The sequence below is a fragment of the Nansenia antarctica genome, assembly GCF_963989245.1.
Source record: "Nansenia antarctica genome assembly, chromosome: 8".
NCBI lineage: Eukaryota > Metazoa > Chordata > Actinopteri > Argentiniformes > Microstomatidae > Nansenia > Nansenia antarctica.
Window position 1 is genome coordinate 56,925,809 of NC_137678.1, and position 27,500 is coordinate 56,953,308.

Genomic DNA, 27,500 nt, shown 5'->3' on the forward strand with positions numbered 1-27,500 from the left:
GCGGGTGAGGCTGGGGGAGGCTGGGGGAGGCGGGGGGGGGAGGCGTTATCAAAGTGCTTGAAAAGCGGCCATACTTAATCCTTTAAGGATGATAATTGAGTTTATGCTCATCCTTTAAACATGGACTTCCTCAAACACCGCACGTTACTAACTGACCTCTGTTCAGTCCTCTGCATTTTTAAAAAGCCAACTGTGAATTCTTTCAGAAAAGTGAATGCTGATTTGCATCTAATTATTCTATACAGCCAGGTGCCCCTGCATGGTTTATATAATCCTAAAACGCTCTCTTTTGCATGTAGGTGTCTAGCTGATTTTAATTATATATATAATCCTAAAACGCTCTCTTTTGCATGTAAGTGTCTAGCTGATTTTAATTATATACAGTATATAGAGGAGATGTAGAAAGACAAGAGAGTGCTGTAATCAGAGAGAGGAGTGGGCCCAGGCTGGTGTAGCATAGAAAACATCACAACTGAACATCAGATGTATGTAGGTAAGTACTTTCACTTTGCCGGATTGAGAGATAATTTGTCGCTTTGAATTCCTCCTGCTCGAGACAAAGGCAGGGGACAATATGAGCAATCGGCTTCCGAGAGGAACAGCAACTCCCCAAGGTACGCTGACTCAACCCTCGCTATGAAAGGAATCTTTTCAAAAAAATAAAATAAAATTCTGAACCATCCTCACTGCGTGTAGTGCATTAGCTGGTGAAGGATGAATTAACTAACGCTTTTTCAACAGAGAGGTCCGCCCTCGGATCGAGCAACGTACCCAGCCCCTGGGTGCTATCCTGGGAAACTCTGGGCCTTTCGCCTGAAGTGTAATTGGTTAGAGAAGCCATTTGTTTTTCGTGGATTTGTCAACAGTGATGGATGGAAGATGGGGATAACGTTCTCTCTCTCTCCCTCTATCTCTCTCTCTCCCTCTATCTCCCCCCCCCCTTTTTTTCTGTGCTCTGATACAAGGTTGCAATTGAAAGCATCCATCCACCTTTCAGTAAGTAAAAGGTGGCAGGGGGACCGGGGGGGGGGGGACAGGGTCTAGATGGCAGGGGGACAGGGCTGGGGGACAGGGGGACAGGGTCTAGATGGCTGGGGGACAGGGGGACAGGGTCTAGATGGCAGGGGGACAGGGCTGGGGGACAGGGGGACAGGGTCTAGATGGCAGGGGGACAGGGGGACAGGGTCTAGATGACAGGAGGACAGGGGGACAGGGTCTAGATGACAGGGGGACAGGGTCTAGATGGCAGGGGGACAGGGCTGGGGGACAGGGTCTAGATGGCAGGGGGACAGGGGGACAAGGTCTAGATGACAGGGGGACAGGGTCTAGATGGCAGGGGGACAGGGTCTAGATGGCAGGGGGACAGGGTCTAGATGACAGGGGGACAGGGTCTAGATGGCAGGGGGACAGGGTCTAGATGACAGGGGGACAGGGTCTAGATGACAGGGGGACAGGGTCTAGATGGCAGGGGGACAGGGGGACAGGGTCTAGATGACAGGGGGACAGGGGGACAGGGTCTAGATGACAGGGGGACAGGGTCTAGATGACAGGGGGACAGGGGGACAGGGTCTAGATGACAGGGGGACAGGGTCTAGATGGCTGGGGGACAGGGGGACAGGGTCTAGATGGCAGGGGGACAGGGGGACAGGGTCTAGATGACAGGGGGACAGGGGGACAGGGTCTAGATGACAGGGGGACAGGGTCTAGATGGCTGGGGGACAGGGGGACAGGGTCTAGATGACAGGGGGACAGGGTCTAGATGGCAGGGGGACAGGGTCTAGATGACAGGGGGACAGGGTCTAGATGGCAGGGGGACAGGGGGACAGGGTCTAGATGGCAGGGGGACAGGGGGACAGGGTCTAGATGACTGGGGGACAGGGTCTAGATGGCAGGGGGACAGGGGGACAGGGTCTAGATGGCTGGGGGACAGGGGGACAGGGTCTAGATGGCTGGGGGACAGGGGGACAGGGTCTAGATGGCTGGGGGACAGGGGGACAGGGTCTAGATGGCTGGGGGACAGGGGGACAGGGTCTAGATGGCAGGGGGACAGGGGGACAGGGTCTAGATGGCAGGGGGACAGGGTCTAGATGGATGGGGGACAGGGGGACAGGGTCTAGACTGGCTGGGGGACAGGGTCTAGATGACAGGGGGACAGGGTCTAGATGGCTGGGGGACAGGGGGACAGGGGGACAGGGTATAGATGACTGGGGGACAGGGTCTAGATGGCTGGGGGACAGGGTCTAGATGGCTGGGGGACAGGGGGACAGGGTCTAGATGACAGGGGGACAGGGTCTAGATGACAGGGGGACAGGGTCTAGATGGCTGGGGGACAGGGGGACAGGGTCTAGATGACTGGGGGACAGGGTCTAGATGGCAGGGGGACAGGGTCTAGATGGCTGGGGGATAGGGGGACAGGGGGACAGGGTCTAGATGGCTGGGGGACAGGGGGACAGGGGGACAGGGTCTAGATGGCAGGGGGACAGGGGGACAGGGTCTAGATGGCTGGGGGACAGGGGGACAGGGTCTAGATGGCTGGGGGACAGGGGGACAGGGTCTAGATGGCTGGGGGACAGGGGGACAGGGTCTAGATGGCTGGGGGACAGGGTCTAGATGGCAGGGGGACAGGGGGACAGGGTCTAGACTGGCTCTTGGTCAATAAAGAAAGGTAATGGAAACTTGATTTAAAATGGCCAGTAGCCAGTAGGTAAGGATGAGGATGAAAAGTTAAAAAAAGAAAGAAAGTCACGCAACAGCTATTCCGTCTCCAGTGAAATCATTACTATTCGCCGCAGAAACCTGCTGCATTCGATGAGATATCCCACAGAGCAGAAGCCCAATCATCTGGCAGAGAAAGGTAAACAACCCAATGAATCTCTTAACAGGACTTAACAATACACTGCCCACAGTACACAGAGAATGATTGATCAGGACTGGTACAGGACCTCACAGAAGGCAACCCTAACCCCTCTGAAAGCTGCAGAGTTCAGGATGTTTTATGGCTAAACTCAAACCTCGCTGTGTCATAATAATTCTGAGTTACATAATACGACAGTAGGCTATTGCCTCCGTTGACTGTGAGGAGCAGTGGTGTCAATATACAGGAATGATTCATGTTTCAGCATCTCAAACCCTCAACTGATGCCTCAACTCCACAACCCTGCCTGATCTGCTGCCTCAGATGAACGTCACACACACGCTGATATGATCCTGTACCACTCCACTGCCTTCCTACTGCAGTATGCCTATAGGCTTATTGGACACAACGCTGATTGTTGTGAATTGGAGGCAAAAAATGTCCATGTTTGGACAAATGTGAGAAGACAAGACAACAACATATGACGGACAAAATGTGGATGATGATGATGATGATGATTATAATGATGATAATGATGATAATGATGATGATGATGATAATGATGATAATGATGATAATGATGATTATGATAAGTACCTCAGTCCCTTTTTGGGGAGCGTGTTTCTGTCAAGCGGCATGCTGTTATAAAACACAGAGAACAACAATATTAGAATTGCTAAGAAAATGTAAGTTCCATTTGTTGAAAAGGATTATATTAAAATCTCTACGGTTTAGTCAAACACATACAGGTTTTTTTTAGGAGGTAAACTGACAATTTAGTACAACGAACAGTGAGAACTCAGAGTCTTTAACTTAAACAGACATTAACAACACCTACACGATATCTACACAATACCGCATGAAGATGTTATGCAGCTACAACAACAGCTAGCGAGAGCTAACGAGAGATAACGAGAGCTACGTCAACAACACCGCAACGATGACCCGCCTCAGGACTCCGGACTCACCCCTCGGAGAGCGTGGACTTGACGCTGCCCGTGCGCGTGACCTTGGGCCCGTGGTGCCCCAGGGGCAGGTCGATGGACTCCGTGCTGGTGTGCAGGCTGGTCATGCTCTGGCAGCTGAGCGTGTCCTTGCTCCCCGCCGAGGAGCTGCTGAGGGTGGCGGGCCAGGGCCGGGCGTTGGAGGGCAGCGAGAGGCCGGAGGCGGGGCTGGAGGCGGGGGAGTCCTGGAGGCCCAGGAGGTCCGGGGCCTTGCCGCCGTACAGCGGGCTGCTGCCCCCGCTCTGCCCCCCCCCGCCGCTGCACAGGCTGCCCGTGCCCGACGACGGGGAGTCCAGGCTGGCCTGGCGCGCCAGGGTGCCGTGGGGGCTGCCCAGCGCAGAGGGACACTTGCCCGAGTCGGGCGTGCCGGGGGTGCTGGCCTTGCTGCTGACCTTGGTGCCGAACAACCTGAGGGAGGGGAAGAGAAGGAGGGGATCATGACTGGTCCAAAGAGAGACCAAACCTGTTCACCACCAGTTAAGATAATATGGGAGATGGAGAAGTGGTTTGAGAAACGGTGGGCGTTTGTATTCTACTCTAAGCTGCGCCTGACCCCCCCGTCATGCACAAATCAGCCTTAAAACATAACCTAACCTCTCCCTCTCTCTTTCCCTCTCTCTCTCTCCCTCTCTCTCTTTCCCTCTCTCTCTCCCTCTCTCTCTTTCCCTCTCAATCCCCCCCTCTCTCTCCCTCTCTCTCCCTCTCTCTCTTTCCCTCTCTCTCCCCCCCTCTCCCCCCCCCCCCCCTCCCCTTCTCCCCTCGCGGTTTTCATCACCACCAGAAAATATCGACTCAATGACATTATTATTAACCTGTTTAATTCAATCTGACACTAATAGCGATGAGCTATTCTCATTATCAATGAGATATTCAACATTCCTACTAGGCTGCCACCTCTGCTGCACTACAGCTTCTTAGCTGGAAACTCAGCAGTGGTTCATCTTCACACATCTGCGGTCGTGGCGTTGGCCGTTTCCACTCAGTGCGTCCAATCAGCCAATCAGCCAATCAGCCAATCAGCCGATCAGCCAATCAGCCGAGCCACTCAACCTGCTCTCCTCACACATATGTTTGCACGGCTCCCCTCCTGTCGTGGCTGGCATCAAACAACGCTCAGAATTAATAGGTGCCTCTCTCTCTAGGGAGAAGACAAATTGAAAGGCTAGCCGCAACGTCTTGACAGAACGGACGGGGTCTGTGTTCGATGCGCCTGGCGAGCGCACGCTTCTAACGAGCGCGTGGGCCGGCTCTCGCCCTGTCAGCTTCAATCAGGTCCGGTGGATCAGATCTGCCTGACCTGAATGGCAAATCATCAGCCGTCGGTCTTGGACAAAAACGTTGTATATCTGTAGTGACGTGTTCTGAACACCAGGGGGCAACGTCCTCTTGGTCTACTTTGCCTTGGAAGCTGAACGAACGAACACTGATCGATTTTCAGGGGCTGAGAGGAATAACGATTAAGTGAGAAACGTCTGACGTTTGATTTTAAATCATCCCGTTATTTAAAAAAAAAACTTGATGAGATTTTGGAAATAATAACATTGTGGCGCTTCAAGAGAGCCGAAACTTCTGCCTTGAAAGTCTGACAGTTTCAATGAGCACCCCTATCTATCTGGGGAGTCTGTGAGCTGAGAAAAAGAATATTGCTGCCCCACAAATAACACTTCATTACTTCATAGTCGGCTTGAGCACGGATGAAAAAATGAAATGAAAAAACCTGGGAAACAACATCTTCAACGCTCCATCTTCATAAGACTTCATAAGAGGATAACAAAGACAAATGGAAGTGGCTCCTGGGCTACAGATTCACTCTCACGTGAGAAGAGAAAACTAGAATGTGTCGTGTGCAGTGGCGGACTCAGATGTTTGAAGGGCAGGGTGGGCGAAAAGAAAAAAAGGGCACCTACTGCACAACATGGGACCCCATCAGTGCACATGGTCAAGTTTAGACCATTGGAAGGACAGCCAATAGGGCACGTCCTCTAATTTCGCCACTCAAAAGGGCACTTTAGTGCGACGTTTTTCAACTGTGGGGGCACATGGTCAAGTTTAGACCATTGGAGGGGCACCAATAGGGCACGTCCTCTAATTTTCGCCACTCAAAAGGGCATTTTTGCCACTCAAAAGGGCATTTTTGCCACTCAAAAGGGCACTTAAGAGAGACGCTTTTCAACCGTGGGGGCACCAGGAGGGGCGGTCGCCCCCCCTGCCCCCCCCATGAGTCCGCCAGTGCTAGAATGTGTCGCGTGTGTAGGGGGGGCGACTCACCTGCGGAAGGTGGGCGAGGCGATGTCGGGGTACTTGGACCCCGGTTGCCGGAGGCCCGACTGACCCGTAGACGTGGGGCTGGACTTGGAGGGGGAGGTGGACAGAACCCCCGCCGGCTCCTGATCCGACACGGCCACCTTCTCCTTGTCCGTCTGGTTGATGGTGACGGGGCTGGAGCGTCCCGAGCTCACCTTCCCCCCCCCCGCCTCCCTCCGCTTGGCCCCCGAGGCGGCCGCTCCGCCGCTACCTAGAAAAAAGACAATCGGTGAGCGTGCGTTCTCTTTCCGGGCACCAACTCTCTGGAACCGTCTTCCACTGGATATCAGACAGTAGTCCAAGAGCATTAGCTCAAAATTGAGTCAAACCCGGAACAAATTTGTAACAAGCTGAATTTTTCAGGATATGTTCAGAATACCTTTAGGAATAACATACTAAAAGTCCCCGTGAATCCCCCTTATGCTTTCTGAGATATTCAAGATGGCGTCCAAAATTGCCGCTATTTGGAGATTTTTCCATAATCTCAGGCTTAAAACATAATACAAATGCAATAAAAATGTTAAAATATATGTTTTCTCATACAAGGAATCCAAATTCACCATTGACACACTGCTAAAATTAAAGTTAACCAAGATTACAAGGTCATTAATGTGACAATGACACAAATTTCACATAGTGTACCCATTAAGCCCAGGCACCATTTAAGCTGGTTTGCAGTCAGTTACAGTAGAGCCTCTGCAGATCTCTGACAGTCACATACTGCAAGCATCAGCTCTTGATTCTGTTCGGATGCTTGGGTACATGTTGAAGTTAACACCTTGTCTGCCTTGGAGTGGCTTCATGAAAACTGCCCTGAGAAGTGATGAATTTCAAACTTCCAGAATTGAGACTCTTCCATTCATAAAGCTGGATCCAAGCAATCCAAGCACTATCTACACTGCATTGTGCTTTGTACAAACACAGAGTGAGAAGCACAACCTCAAGATCTGCCCAGTCACATTCGACCAACCCCTGTATCAAAAGGCCTCTGAGATAGTTGCTGCCTCCAGAGACTTGGACAAAGTGATGGTGCGACTTGGTGGGTTCCACCTGCTGATGTCATTTCTAGGCAGCATTGGGCAGATCATGACAGGAAGCGGGCTGGCAGAGCTGTGGGAACGGGTGTATGCCAAAGGTTCAGTGGTGCATATGCTCAAAGGTCATGCCTTCTCTCGAGCAGTGCGTGCTCACATTCTAACCTTGTTGGCCCTCATCTCTGTACTGCTAGAGAAGTCAGACTGGGCAAATCAGACTGACAAGGAACATCTGGTCAATCTGTATCAAGATATAGTTGACCAAGATGAAGATGCAACTCAGGTCAACGAAGATGAAACTCTACGAGAGTTTCAACAGTTTCTCACTCATCACCTGGAACAAGCTGCCACACAGAGCAGAACAGGAAAGTTATGGGTACAGTACATCAACCAGGTGTTCCTCATGCTCAACTTCATCAGAGCCGAAAGGACAGGCAACTGGAAGTTTCATCTTCACTGTGTGCAGGGAATGATCCCACATTTCCATGCAGCAGGTCATCTTCCATATGCCAAGTCTGCAAGACTGTACTTGCAGCAGATGAACTCCATCCAACAAGTCATGCCACCTGAGGAGTACACATTGTTCTCTTCAAAGGGGTACTTCACCATCCGTCGAGCCAACGAGTTCTGGTCTGGCAACTTCTCTGACCAGACAATTGAGCAGTTCCTGATGAGGATGCTGAAAACTAGTGGAGGGATGACCCATTGTAGAGGAATAACAGACAGCACCTTGACCAAATGGGTGCATGCACTGCCTTACTGCGTCCCTGTGTGTGATGCTTTGGAGAAGTTCACCGGTGTGCATAGTGCTACCTCTGAACAACACAAAGATCTCCGATCATCCACTCAGGCTAAAGACAGCAAAGACTATGATGTCTTTATGCAGTGGCTGGAGATACATCCACCATTTGCAGGTTACCAGCCTGATCACCTAGTGTCTATAGCTACTGGTGTTACAGCTGACACATCCGTCAATTGTGACAATGCAGTCCAGATTGGTCTGGCTGCAGCCTCCAGGATAACAGGAAAAAAGTTATCAGAAATCACACTGCATCGCACTGACAAAGTCAAGACTATAGGGGATAAAAACACCATCAATGTCAGGGGACAAAACATGGTAGTGAATCCCAGTCTCCTTTTCAACAGGATCACCTGTGTCCTAAATACAAGTTCTGACATGGAGCAGTTCATGTCATATGAGCTTGCTCCTCAACCTCCATCCCTGTTTCCTAATGGTGTCATGCGAAAGACAACCAAGAGTGTTCTAGGTACTCTTCTCAAGTCATTTGCCCCTGTACAACCTAACATTCCAAAGAACTGCCAGTTTGTTCTAGATGGAGGCCATCTGTTGCAGTCTGTGGTGTGGCCACAGCCATCTACTTACGGAGATGTGTGCCATTGCAAGAAGAAAGAGTATGATCTAATTGACACATTCATCAATGCTGCAAGTAGTCATCAGCAAGTACAACAAGCAGGTGAAAGCTTCCTCCTGAAGCTGTATGGAGCTTCCAGTTGTGAATCACTGGATCAGTTCCGATACATTGCTTACAATAAGGCAATCAGCAGAACTTCACTTTCCTCATCCTTCCAGTTGGCAACTTTGCCTCCAACAAGTGCTGCAGCCAAGCAACATTCATTCAGAACATATCTCATTGTTCAGGAATGGATGGGAAGGCCATTGCAGCCAACAGATTGGGGAAGGAAAATGGAGGATATCTTGACTCCAGTTGAAACTGACCGCCCCATTGCTCCAGACACTCTGCTCAACATGATCTCTTGTGGCTGCAGAGCAGATGGCTGTGGAGTGTCATGTGGCTGCAGGAAGATGGGGGTACACTGCTCTGCCTTGTGTACAAAGTGCAGTGGTCAAACATGCAACAATGCAGCACCAATGCCATCTTTACTAGATGATGAGGGAGAAACTGAAGAATCAACACCAATTTCTGATGATGAGGATGATGACTGAAGTGATTTATTATTATGAAATGTCTCCATTCAAGAAACTAATGATGCAATTGACTTACTTACCCTAAAAAACATATTTTGACCTTTTAATTGCATTTGTATCAGGTTTTAAGCCTGAGATACAGAAAAATCTTGGACGCCATTTTGGACGCCATCTTGAATATCTCAGAGAGCACAAGGGGGATTCACGGGGACTTTTAGTATGTCCTTCCTAAAGGTATTCTGAACATATCCTGAAAAATTCAGCTTGTTACAAATTTGTTCCGGGTGTAACCCTATTACTACTGGACTACAGGCAGAATCAGTAAAAGTGTTTAAAAATAAGCTAAAGACCCACCTGTTTTGTGTTGTCTACATGTCATAGGCTGTTTATTTGTGCTGTTGTAATTATGCGTGTTTTTAAATTGAAATAGTTGTTTTTAAATTTGTTTAACATTTTTTGTTTTTACCTATTATATTTGTGGTGCGAAATTGTGTGTTTTTTAAATTGAAATAGCTGTTTTTATATTGTTTAAAATGTGTTGTTTTTTTACCTATTGTATTTGTGCTTGCTGCTTTCTATTGTAAAGCACTTTGATGTAAAGTGCTATATAAATAAATAAATACAAATAAATAAAGTTATTATTACCTCCGGCCGACTTCCCGCTGACGTTGGAGTCGATGCTGGCGGAGCCGGAGCGCTGGCCGTGCGTGCCGGACTTCGCCGGCCTGGGGAGGGACCGGTACTGCAGGGACACCTTGGACGCCCCGCAGCCCAGCATCACGCCGTCCTCGTCCTCGGGCTGGGAGCCGCCGTCCAGGCTGGTCTTGCGCCCCGCCCCGCCCCCCCCGGATCCTCCCGCCCCCTTGCCGATGGCGGCCGACTTGGGGACCTTCCCCAGGGTGGCGGAGCCGCTGGAGAGGGTGGCGCCGCTGGACGTGATGATGGTGCCCCCCCCCGAAGGGCCCCCCCCCGAGATCTTCTTGTAGCCGAAGGAGCTGGTGGTGGGGGGGCGGGCGTTGCCCGAGGGGGGCTTCTTCCCCCCCCCCCCCCTCGTCCCCGCTGCCCCCCTTCCCGGCGTCCGAGGGCGAGCGCTGGAGGCCCACGGAGCTCTTCGAGGGACCCTTGCCCCCCTTCTCCGAGGCCTTGACATCGTCTGTTTTACCTGTCGACACACAGAGCTCTCGTTAGCACGCTGGCTAACACCTGGTTAACACCTGGTTAACACCTGGCTAACACCTGGCTAACACCTGGCTAACACCTGGGCTAACACCTGGCTAACACCTGGCTAACACCTGGCTAACACCTGGGCTAACACCTGGTTAACACCTGGCTAACACCTGGCTAACACCTGGCTAACACCTGGCTAACACCTGGGCTAACACCTGGTTAACACCTGGCTAACACCTGGCTAACACCTGGCTAACACCTGGCTAACACCTGGCTAACACCTGGCTAACACCTGGCTAACACCTGGCTAACACCTGGCTAACACCTGGGCCCCTCTGCAGACTGCTGGGGTGCTGCCTGCAGTAGGAGCTGAGCAGAGGTGTGAACCTCCTCTCCACTTATTTGCAAATCATGTCTCGTCTTAGTCATCACCTGCAGTGCGACAGCCGGGGTGGCTGTGCCAGGTTTCTGTATACGTTGGCCAACAGCGCGCATCACACTTTCACAAAGCTCAGCTAAATGGGAAAGTGATGCTAATCCTAGCCAAGGAGAAGTTGCTGAGCGAACCCAAAACTATCAAAGAAAAGTCCAGATATAACGGAGAAGTTGAACTTTTAAGTGGTTTAACAGGACATTTTAGTCAGGGCCGGGAACTTGGCTGAAACTTCAAGGGCGACGACATTGACTTAAGTGTTTGACTCTGTTACCAAATCAATCTGAAATTGGAACACATCTACAATTCAACAAATCCAAACAAATCAGATCAAGTTACAAAGGGAAATTCCCGATATAAACAGAATTTCAACCAGAGACGAGAGACGAGTTGAACTGAATGCACCCAACATCTTAACGTCTTAATCTAACAACTCAAACTCTTTCCACCATGCAAAAGTGAGGAGAAATAAATAAGGTCACTCCGGAAAGAGAGATGAGAAATACTTGTGACGTTAGAATTATAAGGTTCTCCATTTTTGTCAGAATTGAGTTTTTTACATAATCTGATCCATTAGGTGTTGATTAATGCCTGTGTGGTGTTCCATCTCACAAAACATAATGGAATGTAAAAACGTACGCTCAATATCTCTGAACTGCCCTAAACGGAGATAGAACCTTATCATTCTAAACGGAGATAGAACCTTCTCATTCTAAACGGAGATAGAACCTTATCATTCTAAACGGAGATAGAACCTTATCATTCTAAACGGAGATAGAACCTTATCATTCTAAACGGAGATAGAACCTTCTCATTCTAAACGGAGATAGAACCTTATCATTCTAAACGGAGATAGAACCTTATCATTCTAAACGGAGATAGAACCTTATCATTCTAAACGGAGATAGAACCTTATCATTCTAAACGGAGATAGAACCTTATCATTCTAAACGGAGATAGAACCTTATCATTCTAAACGGAGATAGAACCTTATCATTCTAAGCTCACGTGTAACTGTCATGGTGAATGAGAAGAGAGCTTCATACCGGGGGATTTCAGAGTGGCACCGGAGCCTTTGGTCCTCGGGGGCGTGATGCCCACCTGGGCGGTCATGCCCCTCCTCCAGGACCCCGTCTGGGTCATGGGCAGGCCCGTCTTCTGCCCTGCGTCCTCGCCCTGCCCCCCCGCTGGGGAGGAGGAGGAGGAGGAGGTCTTCCACTTGGCGCCCATGGGGTCCATGCCCGCCGCGTCCAGCTCCTCGTCCACCTTCTTCAGATCCTCGGCGCCGGCCCAACTGCTGCTGACCTCATGTTCCACGTGCTTGTTGTGTTTGTTCCCCTTCTGGGACTGAGACACACACACGCACACACACACATTAATATACACACACACACACACATGCACACGCACAGACACGCACACACGTGCAGACACGCACACGCGCACGCACGCACGCACGCACGCACACGCACACACACACACACACGCGCACGCGCACACACACACACGCACACGCACACACACACACGCACACACGCACACACACAGACACACACAAACACAATGACTTATCTACCTGACAGATGGTAAGGCCTCCCTCCCTCACTAACAGCACTAGCAGAGTCTCTTAAGAGCTCAATCTGTTCAGTATTTCATAAGGGGCACAGATAGGTGGTTATTTTTAACAGCCTCTGTTAAGACTGCGTAAGGACTGGCTCCCACAGTACTGTCGTGTCGCCTAGATCTCCTTGGGAACTGTAGTAGTGTAAACGTCCTCCCTAAAGCTCTCCTCACACAAAACCAACTTTGTTGTTTTATTGCAATCAGATGATACTCATGGGCGTACGGTACCTGTGCTTCCTTGTTCTTGCGCGTCGATGAGGAGGTGACTTCGGAGTAGGCGGGCGTGTTCAGATCGTCCGTGCTGATGTTGTCCAGAGTGTCACTCAGACCACTGCTCACTGAACTGCTGTCATCCCAACTGGCAGAGAGAGAGAGAGAGAGAGAGAGAGAGAGAGAGAGAGAGAGAGAGAGAGAGAGAGAGAGAGAGAGAGAGAGAGAGAGAGAGAGAGAGAGAGTGAGGGAGAGAGAGAGAGAGAGAGAGAGAGAGAGAGAGAGAGAGAGAGAGAGAGAGAGAGAGAGAGAGAGAGAGAGAGAGAGAGAGAGAGAGAGAGAGAGAGAGAGAGAGAGAGAGAGAGAGAGAGAGAGAGAGAGAGAGAGAGAGAGAGAGAGAGAGAGAGAGAGAGAGAGAGGGAGGGAGAGAGAGAGGGAGGGAGAGAGAGTGGGTGAGGGAGAGAGAGAGAGAGAGAGAGAGAGAGGGAGAGAGAGAGACAGAGAGAGAGAGAGGAGAGGGGTGTCAGACATGAAAGATGAAGACAAATAGCATCCATTTTCCCTCCTCTGTATTCTCTCCTCATATCTCACACCTCCACCCTCCACCAAGATTAACCCTTCAGGTGAAGTTCCTCTGAATGCAGCAGTCGTGTGCAGGGTGAGAGACTCGCCACCGCCAAGCCTGCAAGCATACTGCAGCCTACAGCACACACCGGCTTGCTTTGTTTTTAATTATTTGCTTTAATTAAACCTAGCTCAGTCCCTAAGAAGCAGTGGTGTACTGTAGTCTAGGTGATACGCAGGACTACGCCGTATACCCACTAGGAAAGGCCAAGGATTTCCATATACCCACTTAAACATGTGTGAGGATACGTAATGGCGTTTTGTGACAGAACTTTCACTTTGTCATAAAATTCACCCTGTCTGTGTTACGAAGCACTTGAATTTTGGACCATTGGGACTGACTATAGCGTCATATACCATCAACGGCGGGAAATGCGACATGAAATATGTCAAAATGCTGCACTATCATGAACAGATCAGCCTTATAACATAATGTTAGATATATATATATAACGTTAGACAGGGAGCGCAGATTTATTTTAATGGCGAAATGAACGATATGAGGCTGGGAGGGAAAAATCACAGTATACCCACTAGAACACACTAGACTACACCACTGAGCTCAGTCCCTAAGAAGTGAGGAATGTCCCGGAAGAAATGCAGCTATTCAGGTGTGCAGGCGATGTTCCATCACTTCTCCTGTCTGATTGGTATGTTGAGCAGGGCTGGGTGGGGCCTTTTTAAATCCTCATTAAAGGCCGGTTTAAAGTTCTGCGGAAAGTCGACGCCGTAGGCTACGCGTAAGCTTACGTAGTCCCGCGTGACCGTGCGTAGCCTTGACGCGCTCCTCTCAAAAAATCTAAGTACGCGTCAGAGCGTACGCGTACGCGTCAGCTCTGTGATTGGTCCGCTTGGTGATTCAGACTCTCTCGTAGGCCAAAATGCGGAAGCCATGATAGAAATGTCATTTACTTTTTCTGTAATTACTTATTAATAAAGATTTGAAAAATTATGATAACCATCGTATTATCTTAGTTTAATGTCATTTCAATGCATCATAGAACTTTTATTTACAACAAGCATAACAACAAAAAGATCGCTATTATGCCGCTTTGAGCTTTGAGCTCCGTTGACTTCCTAACCGGAAGAGGCACAGCACAGGGGCATAGAAAACACACTGCCACCTAGCGATGTGACGGTGTAATTGCAGCGCGGCCTACGCAGAAGTGTAAAGTGCGAGAGCCCTTACGTAGGGAACGTAAGCTACGCACGTAAATTCGACGCAGAACTTTAAATCGGCCTTAAGGCACCATTGACGTTTGGGCATTAAGGGTCCTGCGAGGGATCATTCCTCATTCCGTCATTAGCCTGACTGTGTGAAATGAACGAGTGCTTGTTAGCATGAATTCATTATTGAGACGGCAGCGACCTTGCTGTGGCGTTGACGTACTCCCCAGCACCTAAACACGGCAGGCCGCGTCGATCAACCACGGATAGTTTCCGCACGTTTAATTAGCGCCGCTACAAAGGGAAGAAATCGGAAGCGATATGTTTCAGTCTTTGTCATTGTAATCCTATTTCCTCCTATCACACCTAAGTCACCCTGCATGACAAGGCATTAGCATTAGCGCTCTCCCGCTCTGTCTCTGTCCTCTATCGCTCTCTCTCTCACACAGGGGCACGGGAGCACACAGGCGCACACACACACACACACATGATATACACATACAGTACAGCTGGTTGCCATGCCAACATATCTGGTCCCAGTGTGTGTGTGTGTGTGTGTGTCCACGACCCTTAATTAACACTGGGAATCAGCAGATCACCTCCCTCAACTTGAAATTGAGTCTCGGAGGGAAAACGTTTTGGATGTGACCCACCATGTGACCCACCATGTGACCCACCATGTGACCCACCATGTGACCTACCATGTGACCCACCATGTGACCCACCACCCCTCAGCAGTGCAGAGAGAACCTGAACAACACCGCAAGCAACATGTCCAGGAACCACACCCTGTGTTCTAGAGGGTCCAGGAGCCACACCCTGTGTTCTAGAGGGTCCGGGAACCACACCCTGTGTTCTAGAGGGTCCGGGAACCACACCCTGTGTTCTAGAGGGTCCGGGAACCACACCCTGTGTTCTAGAGGGTCCATTAACCACACCCTGTGTTCTAGAGGGTCTGGGAACCACACCCTGTGTTCTAGAGGGTCCATTAACCACACCCTGTGTTCTAGAGGGTCCAGGAACCACACCCTGTGTTCTAGAGGGTCCATTAACCACACCCTGTGTTCTAGAGGGTCTGGGAACCACACCCTGTGTTCTAGAGGGTCCATTAACCACACCCTGTGTTCTAGAGGGTCTGGGAACCACACCCTGTGTTCTAGAGGGTCCGGGAACCACACCCTGTGTTCTAGAGGGTCCGGGAACCACACCCTGTGTTCTAGAGGGTCCGGGAACCACACCCTGTGTTCTAGAGGGTCCGGGAACCACACCCTGTGTTCTAGAGGGTCCATTAACCACACCCTGTGTTCTAGAGGGTCCGGGAACCACACCCTGTGTTCTAGAGGGTCCGGGAACCACACCCTGTGTTCTAGAGGGTCCGGGAACCACACCCTGTGTTCTAGAGGGGCCTCGAGGACGACCCACACTCTGTACCGTCTGGGTCTCTTACTTCAAACACTTTGGGTTGTGAAATTCGTTATATATTTTAGACAACGCCCAATCCCTCAAAAAGTGAGAGGGTGCTCATCGCTGGGATAGTTGGCTAATTAAATTGTAGGCCAGTGAACATCAATTCTCCCACGACATAAATAATGTATTCAAGACAAAGATGAAACCCAAAAGACGGTCTCAAAATTCGAGAGAAAAAAAAACCGAGCTCTTTGAAAAGCCCCACAATGGAGGAGGGAGGAGATGTGTGGGGGCGGACTCCTGAACCCGCCAGGACGTTGGAACTATGTGCCCTTATTGATTTCTCTCTGTTTTTGCACTTTTCAAGGGCTTGAAGTTATTAATATCAGAGTTGGGTAATATCAAGCATTGAACACAGGCGGGTGATTCGCAATCGGTTACACAACGGTCACAGTGGAATATGTAGGGGGCCCGTTCAATACCAGCTTGTGTGGAAGGAAGGAAGGAAGGTCACTAACAACATAGGAGGAAATGTCTCATGTTTGGTCACTACTGTTTTATAACAATTGAAAAGTATTTTCAATCTGAGCGAAAATATTTTAACTGTGAAAATGGAAATCCCTGCTGGCATTCGAATAGGATTCCTTCTTCAATCTCTCCCATCTGCTGAGCGACCAGGCATGTTGGCCATCTCAATTTGATAACGAAATAAATGGATTTATGGATTGAAAAATACAAATGGCCAGTGGCCTAGTGTCTAGATTCTCTTTCACAAAAGGCGATTTCTCATTTGCCATATGCAATTTATCATTTTGCCATTTCATTCCTGCCCAGACTGAGCCAGGCTATTATTAGAGGAAGTCTCAATGATGGCGACACACAGTCTGAGTGATTGAATCGTCACACGTTGGAATAAATGACGTCTGCAGAGCCATGGCTATCCGTTCTCTGTCACACCAACATATTGGCTGTCTGCTGTAGCTCCCAGATGAGTGTTTACTGCTTTTATACATTTGATATCAATCATCAAGCTTCGTGAACGTGAACATGCCATTTTAATAATCAGCAGCTATCCAAACATTAACATGTAATTGTCGTTTTACCACCAAAGTTCTGACGCTCTGATAACAAACATGTGTCGAATGGAGCTTGAAAGTGAACGGGTTGTGTGGTTCTTCATCAACAAAGCTGCAGAAATCAATCAGCTTTGATAAAACGCTGCCTGCATGTTTGGGTGTAATCGTTTCCTCTGATCTGCGCTTAAGTGGCTTTAGGCTGTTGCCGTGACTTGCAAGTTGTTTCAGCTTTAGCTTTCAACGGCACTTGGAGGGTGGGTGACTATCTGTCTCCCAGAATGCAACAGTTGAACATCTTACTGTGTCACTGGCGTTTAGCATCAGGAGGTGCACGCACGCACGCACACACACACACACACACACACACACACACACACACGCACACACGCACACACACACGCACACACAAGGCGGAGCCGTGAGTTTCCGTGGCGACAGTAACTCTTGTCAGGTCACCTTGACGTTCTGTTTTTAACTTTCTCCCGCGGGAAGAACAAAACATCCTCCTGTCCTGCCACTGAGAGCTAAAAACCCAACAGGGGGAGTGTGATGTCCCCAGAACCCCTCTCCCCTGAGTCTCCCCTCTCCCCTGTGTCCCTGGAGGCCAGACCTCGCTGAGGTACCAGACTGGAGGGCAGACAGAGCCAAGCCTGACGCTCGCTAAGGAAACGAGTCCTTCCCTGTGTCCCTGGGGAGTAGAGGCAGTATTCTAAAAGCCGCTGTTGGGAAGTGATGCTTCTGCCTGCCAATAGACCACACGGGTCTCACAGCTGATCTATAGCTCTGGGTTAAAGTGAAGACAAGAGGGGACAGAATACTGAAGATAACAGAGTACATACTTTCACCAGACACTTTATGTGATGTGCTGATGTCACATGCTGTGCTGAATATAGTTATAGTGATTAAAGTTATAGTGCCAGCATCAGTTTTGGAAGGAAGGAAGGGGTTAACTTCTGTAGCTTAAGGGCGGTCTTCGCTAGGAACTGGCCAGCTAGGCACCACAGAGACAGATGGTCTTTTAAAGGTGCGAATCAGCCCCCTGCCTCATCTTGGTCATCAAACTCCTCATCCGTCTGTAAGGCGAATGGAGCTTGCTTTGAGAGAAGCACACTTTGTCTTTTGTCTTTTCTGAAACACCCTCAATTTCCTCCCCAGAAGCAGACAGACTCAGCCTGCATCACTTTTGATAACATCCTCTGTAGCTTTGTCTGTTATTTGGGTAATAAAGAGTTACGGTTTGTGTGAAAGAAAGCAAGAAAATTGCCTTAAACTGAATAGAAATGACCACAAAACGACAAGCAAATCGTTTTCCAGCAAAATCTTCACAGGAACACATTGCTACTGTAGATAGTCATCACGCGCTGCTTGATAGTTGATTAACCGTTAAATACGTGTTGCTCTGGTAATCTGCAGGATAGCCACTTTCTGATACCAGACCGGCAGGTTATTATTGGATGCGGTTGCCACGGTAATGACTGAGATTGAAACAGATGGTTGTTTAAAAGCCCCATTGCCTTCAAATTATTTATCCTAAAGTGAGAGTCATTTCTCTCTCACTCTCTCTTTCTCCCAAATGAGACACATTCTGTGCTTTTCTCTCTCCCCTCCTGTGGTGGTCCTCTTTAACACAATACTGACAATCCTCCTCCTTCCAGCAAACATTTTAATTAGTCTCTAATGGTCTGGGGAAGCAGATTAGAAATTTCCCTCTCATTTCCACTTCAATTGGTCACAGTTAGAACTTGTTGACTGCGACAGACTGAGGGCCATTTCCTCTATAAATAGCAGCGGGTTGTATTGTTCTTGGTCAATTTCGTTTTTTCTGAACATCAAAAAGAAAAGCATACCCGATAGCTTTCTCTGTCATTCTCTCTTTTCTGGTAGGAATTGTTTACGAAAGCTTTAATTCTTAATGCTTTGTCATTGCTCTCATAACGCAGTTATTAAGTTGAATGAAAGAACACTGACTGTATTGCGGGTGGGAAACGGGAGCTGTAAAGCAGAATGATGCTTTACCACGTAGTGGTCACCTACACAAACAAGGTCGAGCGAAGTCTGAAATTAGAAGCGTAAAGGAAAAGCCTCTTGGCATAAAGGCCATTAACAGGCGCAGTTGAAACGCAAAACTACAACAACAACAAAGTGAGAGAGGCAAATAAACCAGTTGAGACCAGAGGATGTTGAACCCCTCATCCAACCCCTCCTCAACCCAGTCCAGGCGGGCCTAGGCTCAGCTCAGACACCCCCTGGTCCACACTAAGTAAATGGTAAATGGACTGCACTTATATAGCGCCTTTATCCAAAGCGCTTTACAACGGCCTCTCATTCACCCATTCACACACACATTCACACACCAATGGCGGCAAGCTGCCATGCAAGGCGCCGGCCCGCTCACTGGGAGCAATTTTGGGGTTCAGTGTCTTGCCCAAGGACACTTCGACATGTTGCCAGCCGGGGCTCGAACCGCCGATCTGCCAACCTTGTGATCATTAGAAGGCGACTCGACCTCCTGAGACACAGCCTCCCCCACCTCCCCCACCACCTGGTCCACACTAGGGCCCCTGAGAGCACAGCAGCACGCCTTCCTGTATCAGGGCTGAATATTTCATTACGGAGGCTCTCTCTCTCTCTGTCTGCCTCTTTCTCTCTCTCTCTCTCTCTCTCTCTCTCTCTCTCTCTCTCTCTGTCTGCCTCTTTCTCTCTCTCTCTCTCTCTCTCTCTCTCTGTCTGCCTCTCTCTCTCTCTCTCGCTCTCTCTCTCTCTCTCTCTCTCTGGGCTCTCTCTCTCTCTCTCTCTTCTCTCTCTCTCTGTCTCTCTCTCTCTCTCGCTCTCCCTCTATCTCTCTCTCTCTCTCTCTCTCTGGGCTCTCTCTCTCTCTCCCTCTCTCTCCTCTCTCTCTCTCTCTCTCTCTCTCTCTCTCTGGGCTCTCTCTCTCTCTCTCTGTCTCTCTCTCTCTCTCTCTGGGCTCTCTCTCTCTCTCTCTCTCTCTGTCTCTCTCTCGCTCTCTCTCTCTCTCTCGCTCTCTCTGTCTGCCTCTCTCTCTCTCGCTCTCTCTCTCTCTCTCTCTCTCTGGGCTCTCTCTCTCTCTCTCTCTCTGGGCTCTCTCTCTCTCTCTCTCTCTCTGGGCTCTCTCTCTCTCTCTCTCTCTCTCTCTCTCTCTCTCTCTGGGCTCTCTCTCTCCCTCACTCTCTCTTTCTCTCTCTCTGGGCGCCGGCCGCTGACTGGATCATGTGTGACGGGTCTGACAGGCAGCGCGTCCCCTCAGACCTGCAGACGGGCCTGTCACTGGTCTCACAGCCGCACTCAACAGTCCCGACTGAGCAATACATGACGTTAGAATTATAAGGTTCTATCTCAATTTTTGTCAAAATGTAGTTTTTTACATAATCTGATCCATTAGGTGTTTATTAATGCATGTGTGTTTTTTTTGTTTTTTTGATTTTTGAGTTAGTAATTAATAAAATACAAAGGTTCCATCTCACAAAACATAATGCAATGTAACAACTTTGACGGTCAATATCTCTGAACTGCCCTAAACGGAGATAGAACCTTATCATTCTAAACTCACGAATAGGGAAAATGGATTGCACAGAGTACAACAAAATACATGCATGCTCTACAGGGGGCTCATCTAGGCTCATCTAGGCAAGGGGTCACCGCTATTGAAGGCAACCCCGGGAGCAATTAGGGGGTTCAGTGCCTTGCTCAGGGGTGCTCCGACGAGCGGCCCGCCAGGGATCTGAACCGCTGCGAGCTGCCGACTTTGAGATCATTAGACGCCGGCTCTACCAGCTGAGCCACAGCCGCCCTCAAACACAGGCTGTGGTTGAGTCAGAACCTCTTCAATAAACCATGAGCCGCAGATGTACTGCGCACCGACCGCTCTGGATGCAAGTAGAGAAATACCAAGACGTCGGTTCTCCTTCCGTATTTTATTATTATGCGACATTCAAACATCAGCTAGCTAGAGGATAACCACAACGTCCTGCATGCTGTAGACTCACTCCAATAGTCCAATAACATGTGAACCAACATGCTTCTTCCTCTTCAAACTCACTAGATTTCCCTCAGGTACTGGAAGCTTCCATAGGTTTAGTGCAGGCTGAATCTAGTGTTTCATGCTGTCCATTGTGGAGACATACTGTACTGTACCGCCAAGCTATAGAGTGCAATGCAAGGGCTCCGTTCAAGCATGCGAACAGCAATCTCATGCAATATTCAATGCTGTGAGCATTGCTCTAGAAGGAGGAGGAAGGGATAAAAACAACATATAAATCGCCACGATAAACAGCGAAATGGCGAATTCTCAATACAGAGGAGACGATTATGTTTCTAAGATATAATGAAAGTCGAATCAGAGAACACATTTGGGGTGCTGGTGAGAAGGTACGACCAGCATAGCCAAAAGCATGTGACTCTTTCTCTGAGGACCTCTTGCGTAACAATCCCTCTGCTCAAAACAATGGCTAGTGGACGGCAAGCCTTCTCCATAGTCCATACGCTTTTCTTTCTTTTGTAGAAAAACATGTCTTTTGGACGTAGGATATCTCTAGACAGGTGGATATGTACAGTTATTTATGCCTCGTCGAGTTCATAAATGATTCGACTTACATGCTAAATCGAGAACGACAATGTTTAATTTAGCGAATTCAACATGGCTTGCAAGTCAAACCGACTGCTTAAATGTTCAAAAGACAGTAACCACCAAAGCGCTAAAGAGTTTCTTTCAAGATGACACGTGGGTCGCATATAACATGCTAAGGCCATGACTCCCATTAGCCTGCACCTAAACCAGAGAAGGAACCTCAGAGCTGCGTCTGGTACAGTAGTGGAGTGACGCATGACGACGGCTCAAAGAGACCGCCGAGCGCTCGTCCTAATTTGTCCATCATCCCATAATCCTAATCTACGCCTATTGAGCTCGCGGGGCTCTCGCAATTATACTTCAGAAAACCCATGGCAGGGCCTTGCTAAAAGACCCTGCTAGCTAGGGCCCTGCTAAAAGACCATAATCAATGTTTCAGTCAAGGTTTTCGTTTCTTTTCTCTTCTCTCGGCTGCTGGCAGGCTGAGCCAGCTTAGTCCAACAAAGCCACACTGTGAACTGTCCCGTCAGTGTGTAAGTTAGTCCACCCCTACTGATCTTGGACGCACAGCAAAGGAATAGCAATCAATAGGGGGTGGTGGGGAGGGTGTGGGGGGGGGAAGGGTCGAAGCCGGCGGACTCCCACTCACCTCCTCAGGGATGTCTTGTCTTGTCTTGTCCTGCCCTCTCGTTCTGCTGGCAGGGCTGTATAAAGTGTTGCTTCGCCTCCTCTGCCTGCCTGGCTGACTACCGCACCCCTGGCTTGCTGGCTGAATAAGCTAGCTGTGACACGACTGCACCCAGAGAGAGGAGAGAGCGAGAGCTACCTCACCACTCTACAGCCCCCCTCACCCACACCCCCTCCTCCCGCCCCTCCCTGCCGCTGGCTCCCCCCCCCCCACTCCTCTCCCCTCAGGGCAGCCTGACAGCCAGTCGACACTACACGCAGGAGACAGCCTCCTGGACCAATCAGAGCCCAGGGTTAATCAAGGAGGGAGGATGGAGGATGAGAACGGAGAATCAATCCGATAGGTACCAGAGACAACAGGACCCACTTTCCCGGACGAGAGTATGCAAACCGACCGTGTGCTGTTTGTACAACAGCCCTGACTGGAAATGAGCTCATGCATAATACGGTGAGGCAGCCAAGCTGAGGCTGTCTATATAGATTAATCTGGACATAATTCATGAAGCTGATTCCATAACCATAAGTAATAGTCTGATGGGGATTTAGGGGAAAGATGGAGCCCTGATTCGTAATCGCAAACGTGTTTTAGGAGGGCAACGCAATTGACGTTGTTATTTGGGTACGCCGAGAATTCCAATTACACTTTGTCATTGTCAGGTGTGGCCTTTTCTTCCCTCCCACATTATTGACAAGAAAATCATTTGGTAAACAAACACAATGGCCGCCTGCCTGTGGAATCCAGTCCGATACGATAGTAATCCACTCCACTCAACAACATGACGGAGTGAGTGACCTTGCAGATGTGCTGAACATGTGATTTCCCCCAGAGGGGAGTTGGACAGACGGCAGGATGGCACAGTAGGAGGGCACCCTTCTCTGCCAGGCTCTGGTCTGTGAAAGCCTGGATCTGGATCTGGATCTGGGTCTGAATCTGGATCTGGATGCTGCTGCGATGCAGAAGGCATCTCCTGCCAGTCAGTCAGCAGTGGCGGTCATACGCCCGCCAAAGCAAACATTGATGGATAGATGATTCACTTACTTAGACAAATGTCTTTTCTTGTAAGTCGCTTTGATTAAAAAGGCGTCTGCTGAAAAACGCCAAATATGTAAATAGAGAAAAATGGAGCAAACTCAGAACTCAGACTAGCACACAAGGCAGCTGGCTAGAGTACAAACAAGAAGCCCAGAAGACAGCTTGCCGAGTTCCCCAGACACACAAAGACACACAGACGACTACCCCCCCGCGTTCTCCAACCTCAAGGCGGAAGATTACAACATGGCACAGTGCAGCAGACAAAACTTTGCAAGGCCTTGCACTCCCCCCCTAAAAAACAACGAACGCAACGTCCCCCCCACCGAGAGAGAGAGAGAGAGAGCGAGAGAGAGAGCGAGAGAGAGAGAGAGAGAGAGAGAGAGAGAGAGAGAGAGAGAGAAAGAGAGAGAGAGAGAGAGACAGAGAGCGAGAGAGAGAGAGAGAGCGAGTGAGAGAGCGAGAGAGAGAGCGAGAGAGAGAGAGATAGAGAGAGAGGGAGAGAGAGAGAGAGAGGCAGAGCGAGAGAGAGAGAGAGAGAGAGAGCGAGAGAGAGAGAGGGCAGAGAGAGAGAGAGAGAGGCAGACAGAGAGAGAGAGAGTGAGAGAGAGAGAGAGGCAGACAGAGAGAGAGAGAGCGAGAGAGAGAGCGAGAGCGAGAGCGAGAGCGAGAGCGAGAGCGAGAGCGAGAGCGAGAGAGAGAGAGAGAGAGAGAGAGAGAGAGAGAGAGAGAGAGAGAGAGAGGGAGAGAGAGAGAGGGCCACCGCAGCTTAGGTTACACACAGACAGGTTGGCAGCAAGCCCTGGCGCAGCGGGGGGTGGAGGGTACCCTCGGGGGGTCTCCCAGCTGCCCGCCGTTGCCATCTGTGGCACGTGAGCTGGCGCCACCGCCCTCCCACCCCCCCACCGCCACCATACGGCCCCCCAGGGCATTCTGGGTCTGATCCCCTCCTCTGGCACGGAACAACCTGGAACCCTCCTACCGCCTCTAGGACTATGGCATTTCACCGTCTTACCAGATTAAGAATTGTGGGAAAACATTGGCAAGGGGGGATGTGTTATAGGGTAAACTAGATATCAATGGGGCTAATTCAACTGGTCTATCCAGAATGATGTTTTTTTTTCTTTTTTTTCCGGCTGCTGTGTTACATACGTGAGTGCCACATGTGCCAGAGCACATCTGCCCATGGCTGTGAATAGATCTGGTTCTCTTGACAGACGCCGTTCTTCTTCTTCTATGGATTCTGGCGACCGTCTCATTCAGGAAACTCAGCAGCGAGGCGGCCCATGTTGATTCATAAAACCTTTACTGCCGCAATTATGCCATAACATGCATGGTTTAATGTGATTAGATTGGTATAATCCACAACAGAGGCCCAGGCCCGACGGCGGTAAACTGAATTACCAGTAATGTGACCTTCATTAATGCTTATCTAAAAACAACATGTTAAGACCATGTCACAAATAATACATCTAATCATTCCAGATAATTGTCAATTGAGGTCTGTGATTTACATTTACATGTTTACCGTTTTGGCAGATGCTTTTATACAAAGCGACTTACACTTAGAAATGACAGGGACAGTCTCCCTGGAGTAACTTAGGGCTAAGTGCTTTACTCAAGGACCCACTAGTGGTGGTGTTCCCCAGGTGGGATTTGAACTCATGACCTTCTGATCAACAGTTCAAATCACTATCCCCTAGGCCACAACAACAACAAGCTGGCTTCTATTGTCATTGTCAAAACACAATTCCCCTGGGCCTACTTCTTTGAACACTCGGTAACAACAGCAATTCCATTGTTAGCTTTAGCGACTCGAGCAGCTTTAAAGACTTAGCACACAGGCCACATCAAGGACGCTCTCTTATCTCTTATAATACAAATGACAATTGTGTGTTTATCGCAGTACGGAAGAAAAGCAAAAAAAAAAAAAACCCTGGAAGATGATTAATGGTCGATGAAGACAAAACTGTCTAGGATGTACAGTACGTCATTGTCATGTTTAGGATGGCCGTATAAGCCATCATGACACGGCATTGATTTAAACCTGGGCTTCTAGTCCACAGCGAGCCGCCAAACTGTCGATATCATGTCTCTCTAAACGGATGAGGTGTGACAGCGCTGTCTTAATGAGATGTAGTGGTCCAGTGTGCTAATTTCTCCCCGAACTTCGATCGTTGTTTTCGGTCCTGGAATTACATCGGCCGTTAAATTGTTAAGAACAACGAGGCATTTGAGGACAAGTACTTGGCTCTCTCTCTGGTCTGTAGGGTAATAAAGGACCTCTCTATATACAGTGCCTCTCAGCGCTAACTTCCAGAACGCAGAGAGGCTTCGATCTTTTGAAAAGTTTTCTCTCCCGTCCGCACTCTCAAGGGCACCTGCTAGTCACCTGCACTGCAATTATCCTCGACTGGAGAACGCTGAGAGACTCTTACTCACGACGACTTTCAGGTTGTTGGATTTTTTTGTGCTGTGCTGCACAACTGAAACAAACTAGCCACCAGCCAATTACTTCAACTTCTAATTCACCACAGGAATAAAAACATTTAAGATTAAAGCTAAAAGCTGTTAATGGAGACTAATGCTCTACTGAAACCCTGCTGCCACAGAATTCAATGAAGACACACCGGTTTAATTCTCCTCGCTAACAAACCGCCAGCGCTAAAAATACGACTTCCATTCCATGACTAGCTATTCATGAGCGCCTGGTGGGGGGTCTACAGTACGAGGACTGAGTTAATCTGCTGTGCTGGGGGGTAGAGGGGGGGGGGGCAGAGCACACAAGGACGCAGAGGCAGGGGGCTTCTTCTTCTGTTGTTTCGTGGTGTGGTTAGGATGAGTCTGATGCTGTCACGGTGTTATATTGTGTAGCAGCAAGGGGCTGATGTTATCTAAAGTATCTTTTGATACATATATCTGCAAAAAAGACCATCAGTCTTCCCCATATGTATTATTCAGTTGAGACAGACATAAATAACCCACTACCCTCTTATCTCACCCTTATGTCACCCTGTGAGAAGTGATTCTTATCGTAAGATCCCCTTTCCCATAAATCCAACACACTCCAACCCAACGCTAGGATGGTAGGACCCCGATCTAAAACCACAATGGACACAATCACACATTCAACACAATAGATGTTATATACAGTACATATGTATACATAACACATGTATACATATCGTGACGTTAGAATTATAAGGTTCTATCTCCATTTTTGTCAGAATGTAGTTTTTTACATAATCTGATCCATTAGGTGTTTATTAATGCCTGTGTGGTGTTATTTTTTAAATGTTGACATGTTTTAGTTAGTAATTCATAAAATACAAAGGTTCCATCTCACAAAACATAATGGAATGTAAAAACTTTGACGCTCAATATCTCTGAACTGCCCTAAACGGAGATAGAACCTTATCATTCTAAGCTCACGACATGTACTGTATACTACATATATGTGAACATATTATGTGTCGCAATGTTTTGGGGTTTTCTGTTGTTATTCATTCACCTGGAGGAGATCCTGCCCTCTAACCCCCAGTTAAGACCACACAATTAATCAACCACACATTTCCCTTGAGCAACCTTGACCGCAGCAGAGCGGTCATAGATCAGTCATAGGCCAGTGAGCCAGACAACCATGTCCCCCCCCCCAACCCCAACCCCCCCTCACAAGCCTTTCACCCCCAGCTCTCAGAGTCGTTGGGTTAGGGAGTCCACCACAGGGACAGCAGGCGAATGGACGATCTCCAGGATACCAGCACCTCTGGGGGGGGGGGGTGGAGGGGGGGGGATGCGCGTTCAGACACCTCCCGCCCATCCCTAGTGCCAGACAGAGAGGAGCACCGCTGAGACACCGCCAGAGGACCAGAGCTGGTCGACAGGGACAGGGACATATGGCCACAGAGGGACTCACACCAGGTTGCCACGGGAACCTATCCCAGAATCCCCTCTGTTAAGACGCCGAGAGGTGAGAGACTGTGGCACACACACACGCTGTGTATACACACACACACAATAACCTAGGGTAATCACCCTGTGTCAGGCAGCTCACCTTGGTAGGCTAAAGCTGTGATCTTCTGTCTTGAGCCAAATCTCATATGAGATCAGATTAGATACAGAAAGAAAATTGCCCATCCATCCAGGATGGAAACGTTACTTTGGCATGACCAGCCAGCCACATAGAAAAAGACCAAAACATAAAAACCATAATAGAAAAAATATTATCTTTGCTTTCTGACAGAATATCTAATAGACTGGTATAGCATCTGAAATTCCATTATTATTATTATTTCCCATCTCAAAGTAGGACAAGAAGACCAAAGTAAGACCCAGTGTATCTATGAC

General features: G+C 49.1%; 1 protein-coding gene across 1 annotated transcript in view; it reads right to left on the minus strand.

The window, feature by feature from the left end:
* nav3 (neuron navigator 3) overlaps positions 1-27,500 on the minus strand; it is a gene marked incomplete at both ends in the record, with an annotated part of 108,884 nt that overhangs the window by 39,978 nt on the left and 41,406 nt on the right. Inside the window, 7 exon segments of the mRNA XM_080538546.1 lie at positions 3,452-3,493; positions 3,823-4,266; positions 6,127-6,373; positions 9,790-10,183; positions 10,185-10,306; positions 11,791-12,082; positions 12,596-12,725. Coding sequence (XP_080394672.1) covers positions 3,452-3,493; positions 3,823-4,266; positions 6,127-6,373; positions 9,790-10,183; positions 10,185-10,306; positions 11,791-12,082; positions 12,596-12,725 — 1,671 coding nt within the window.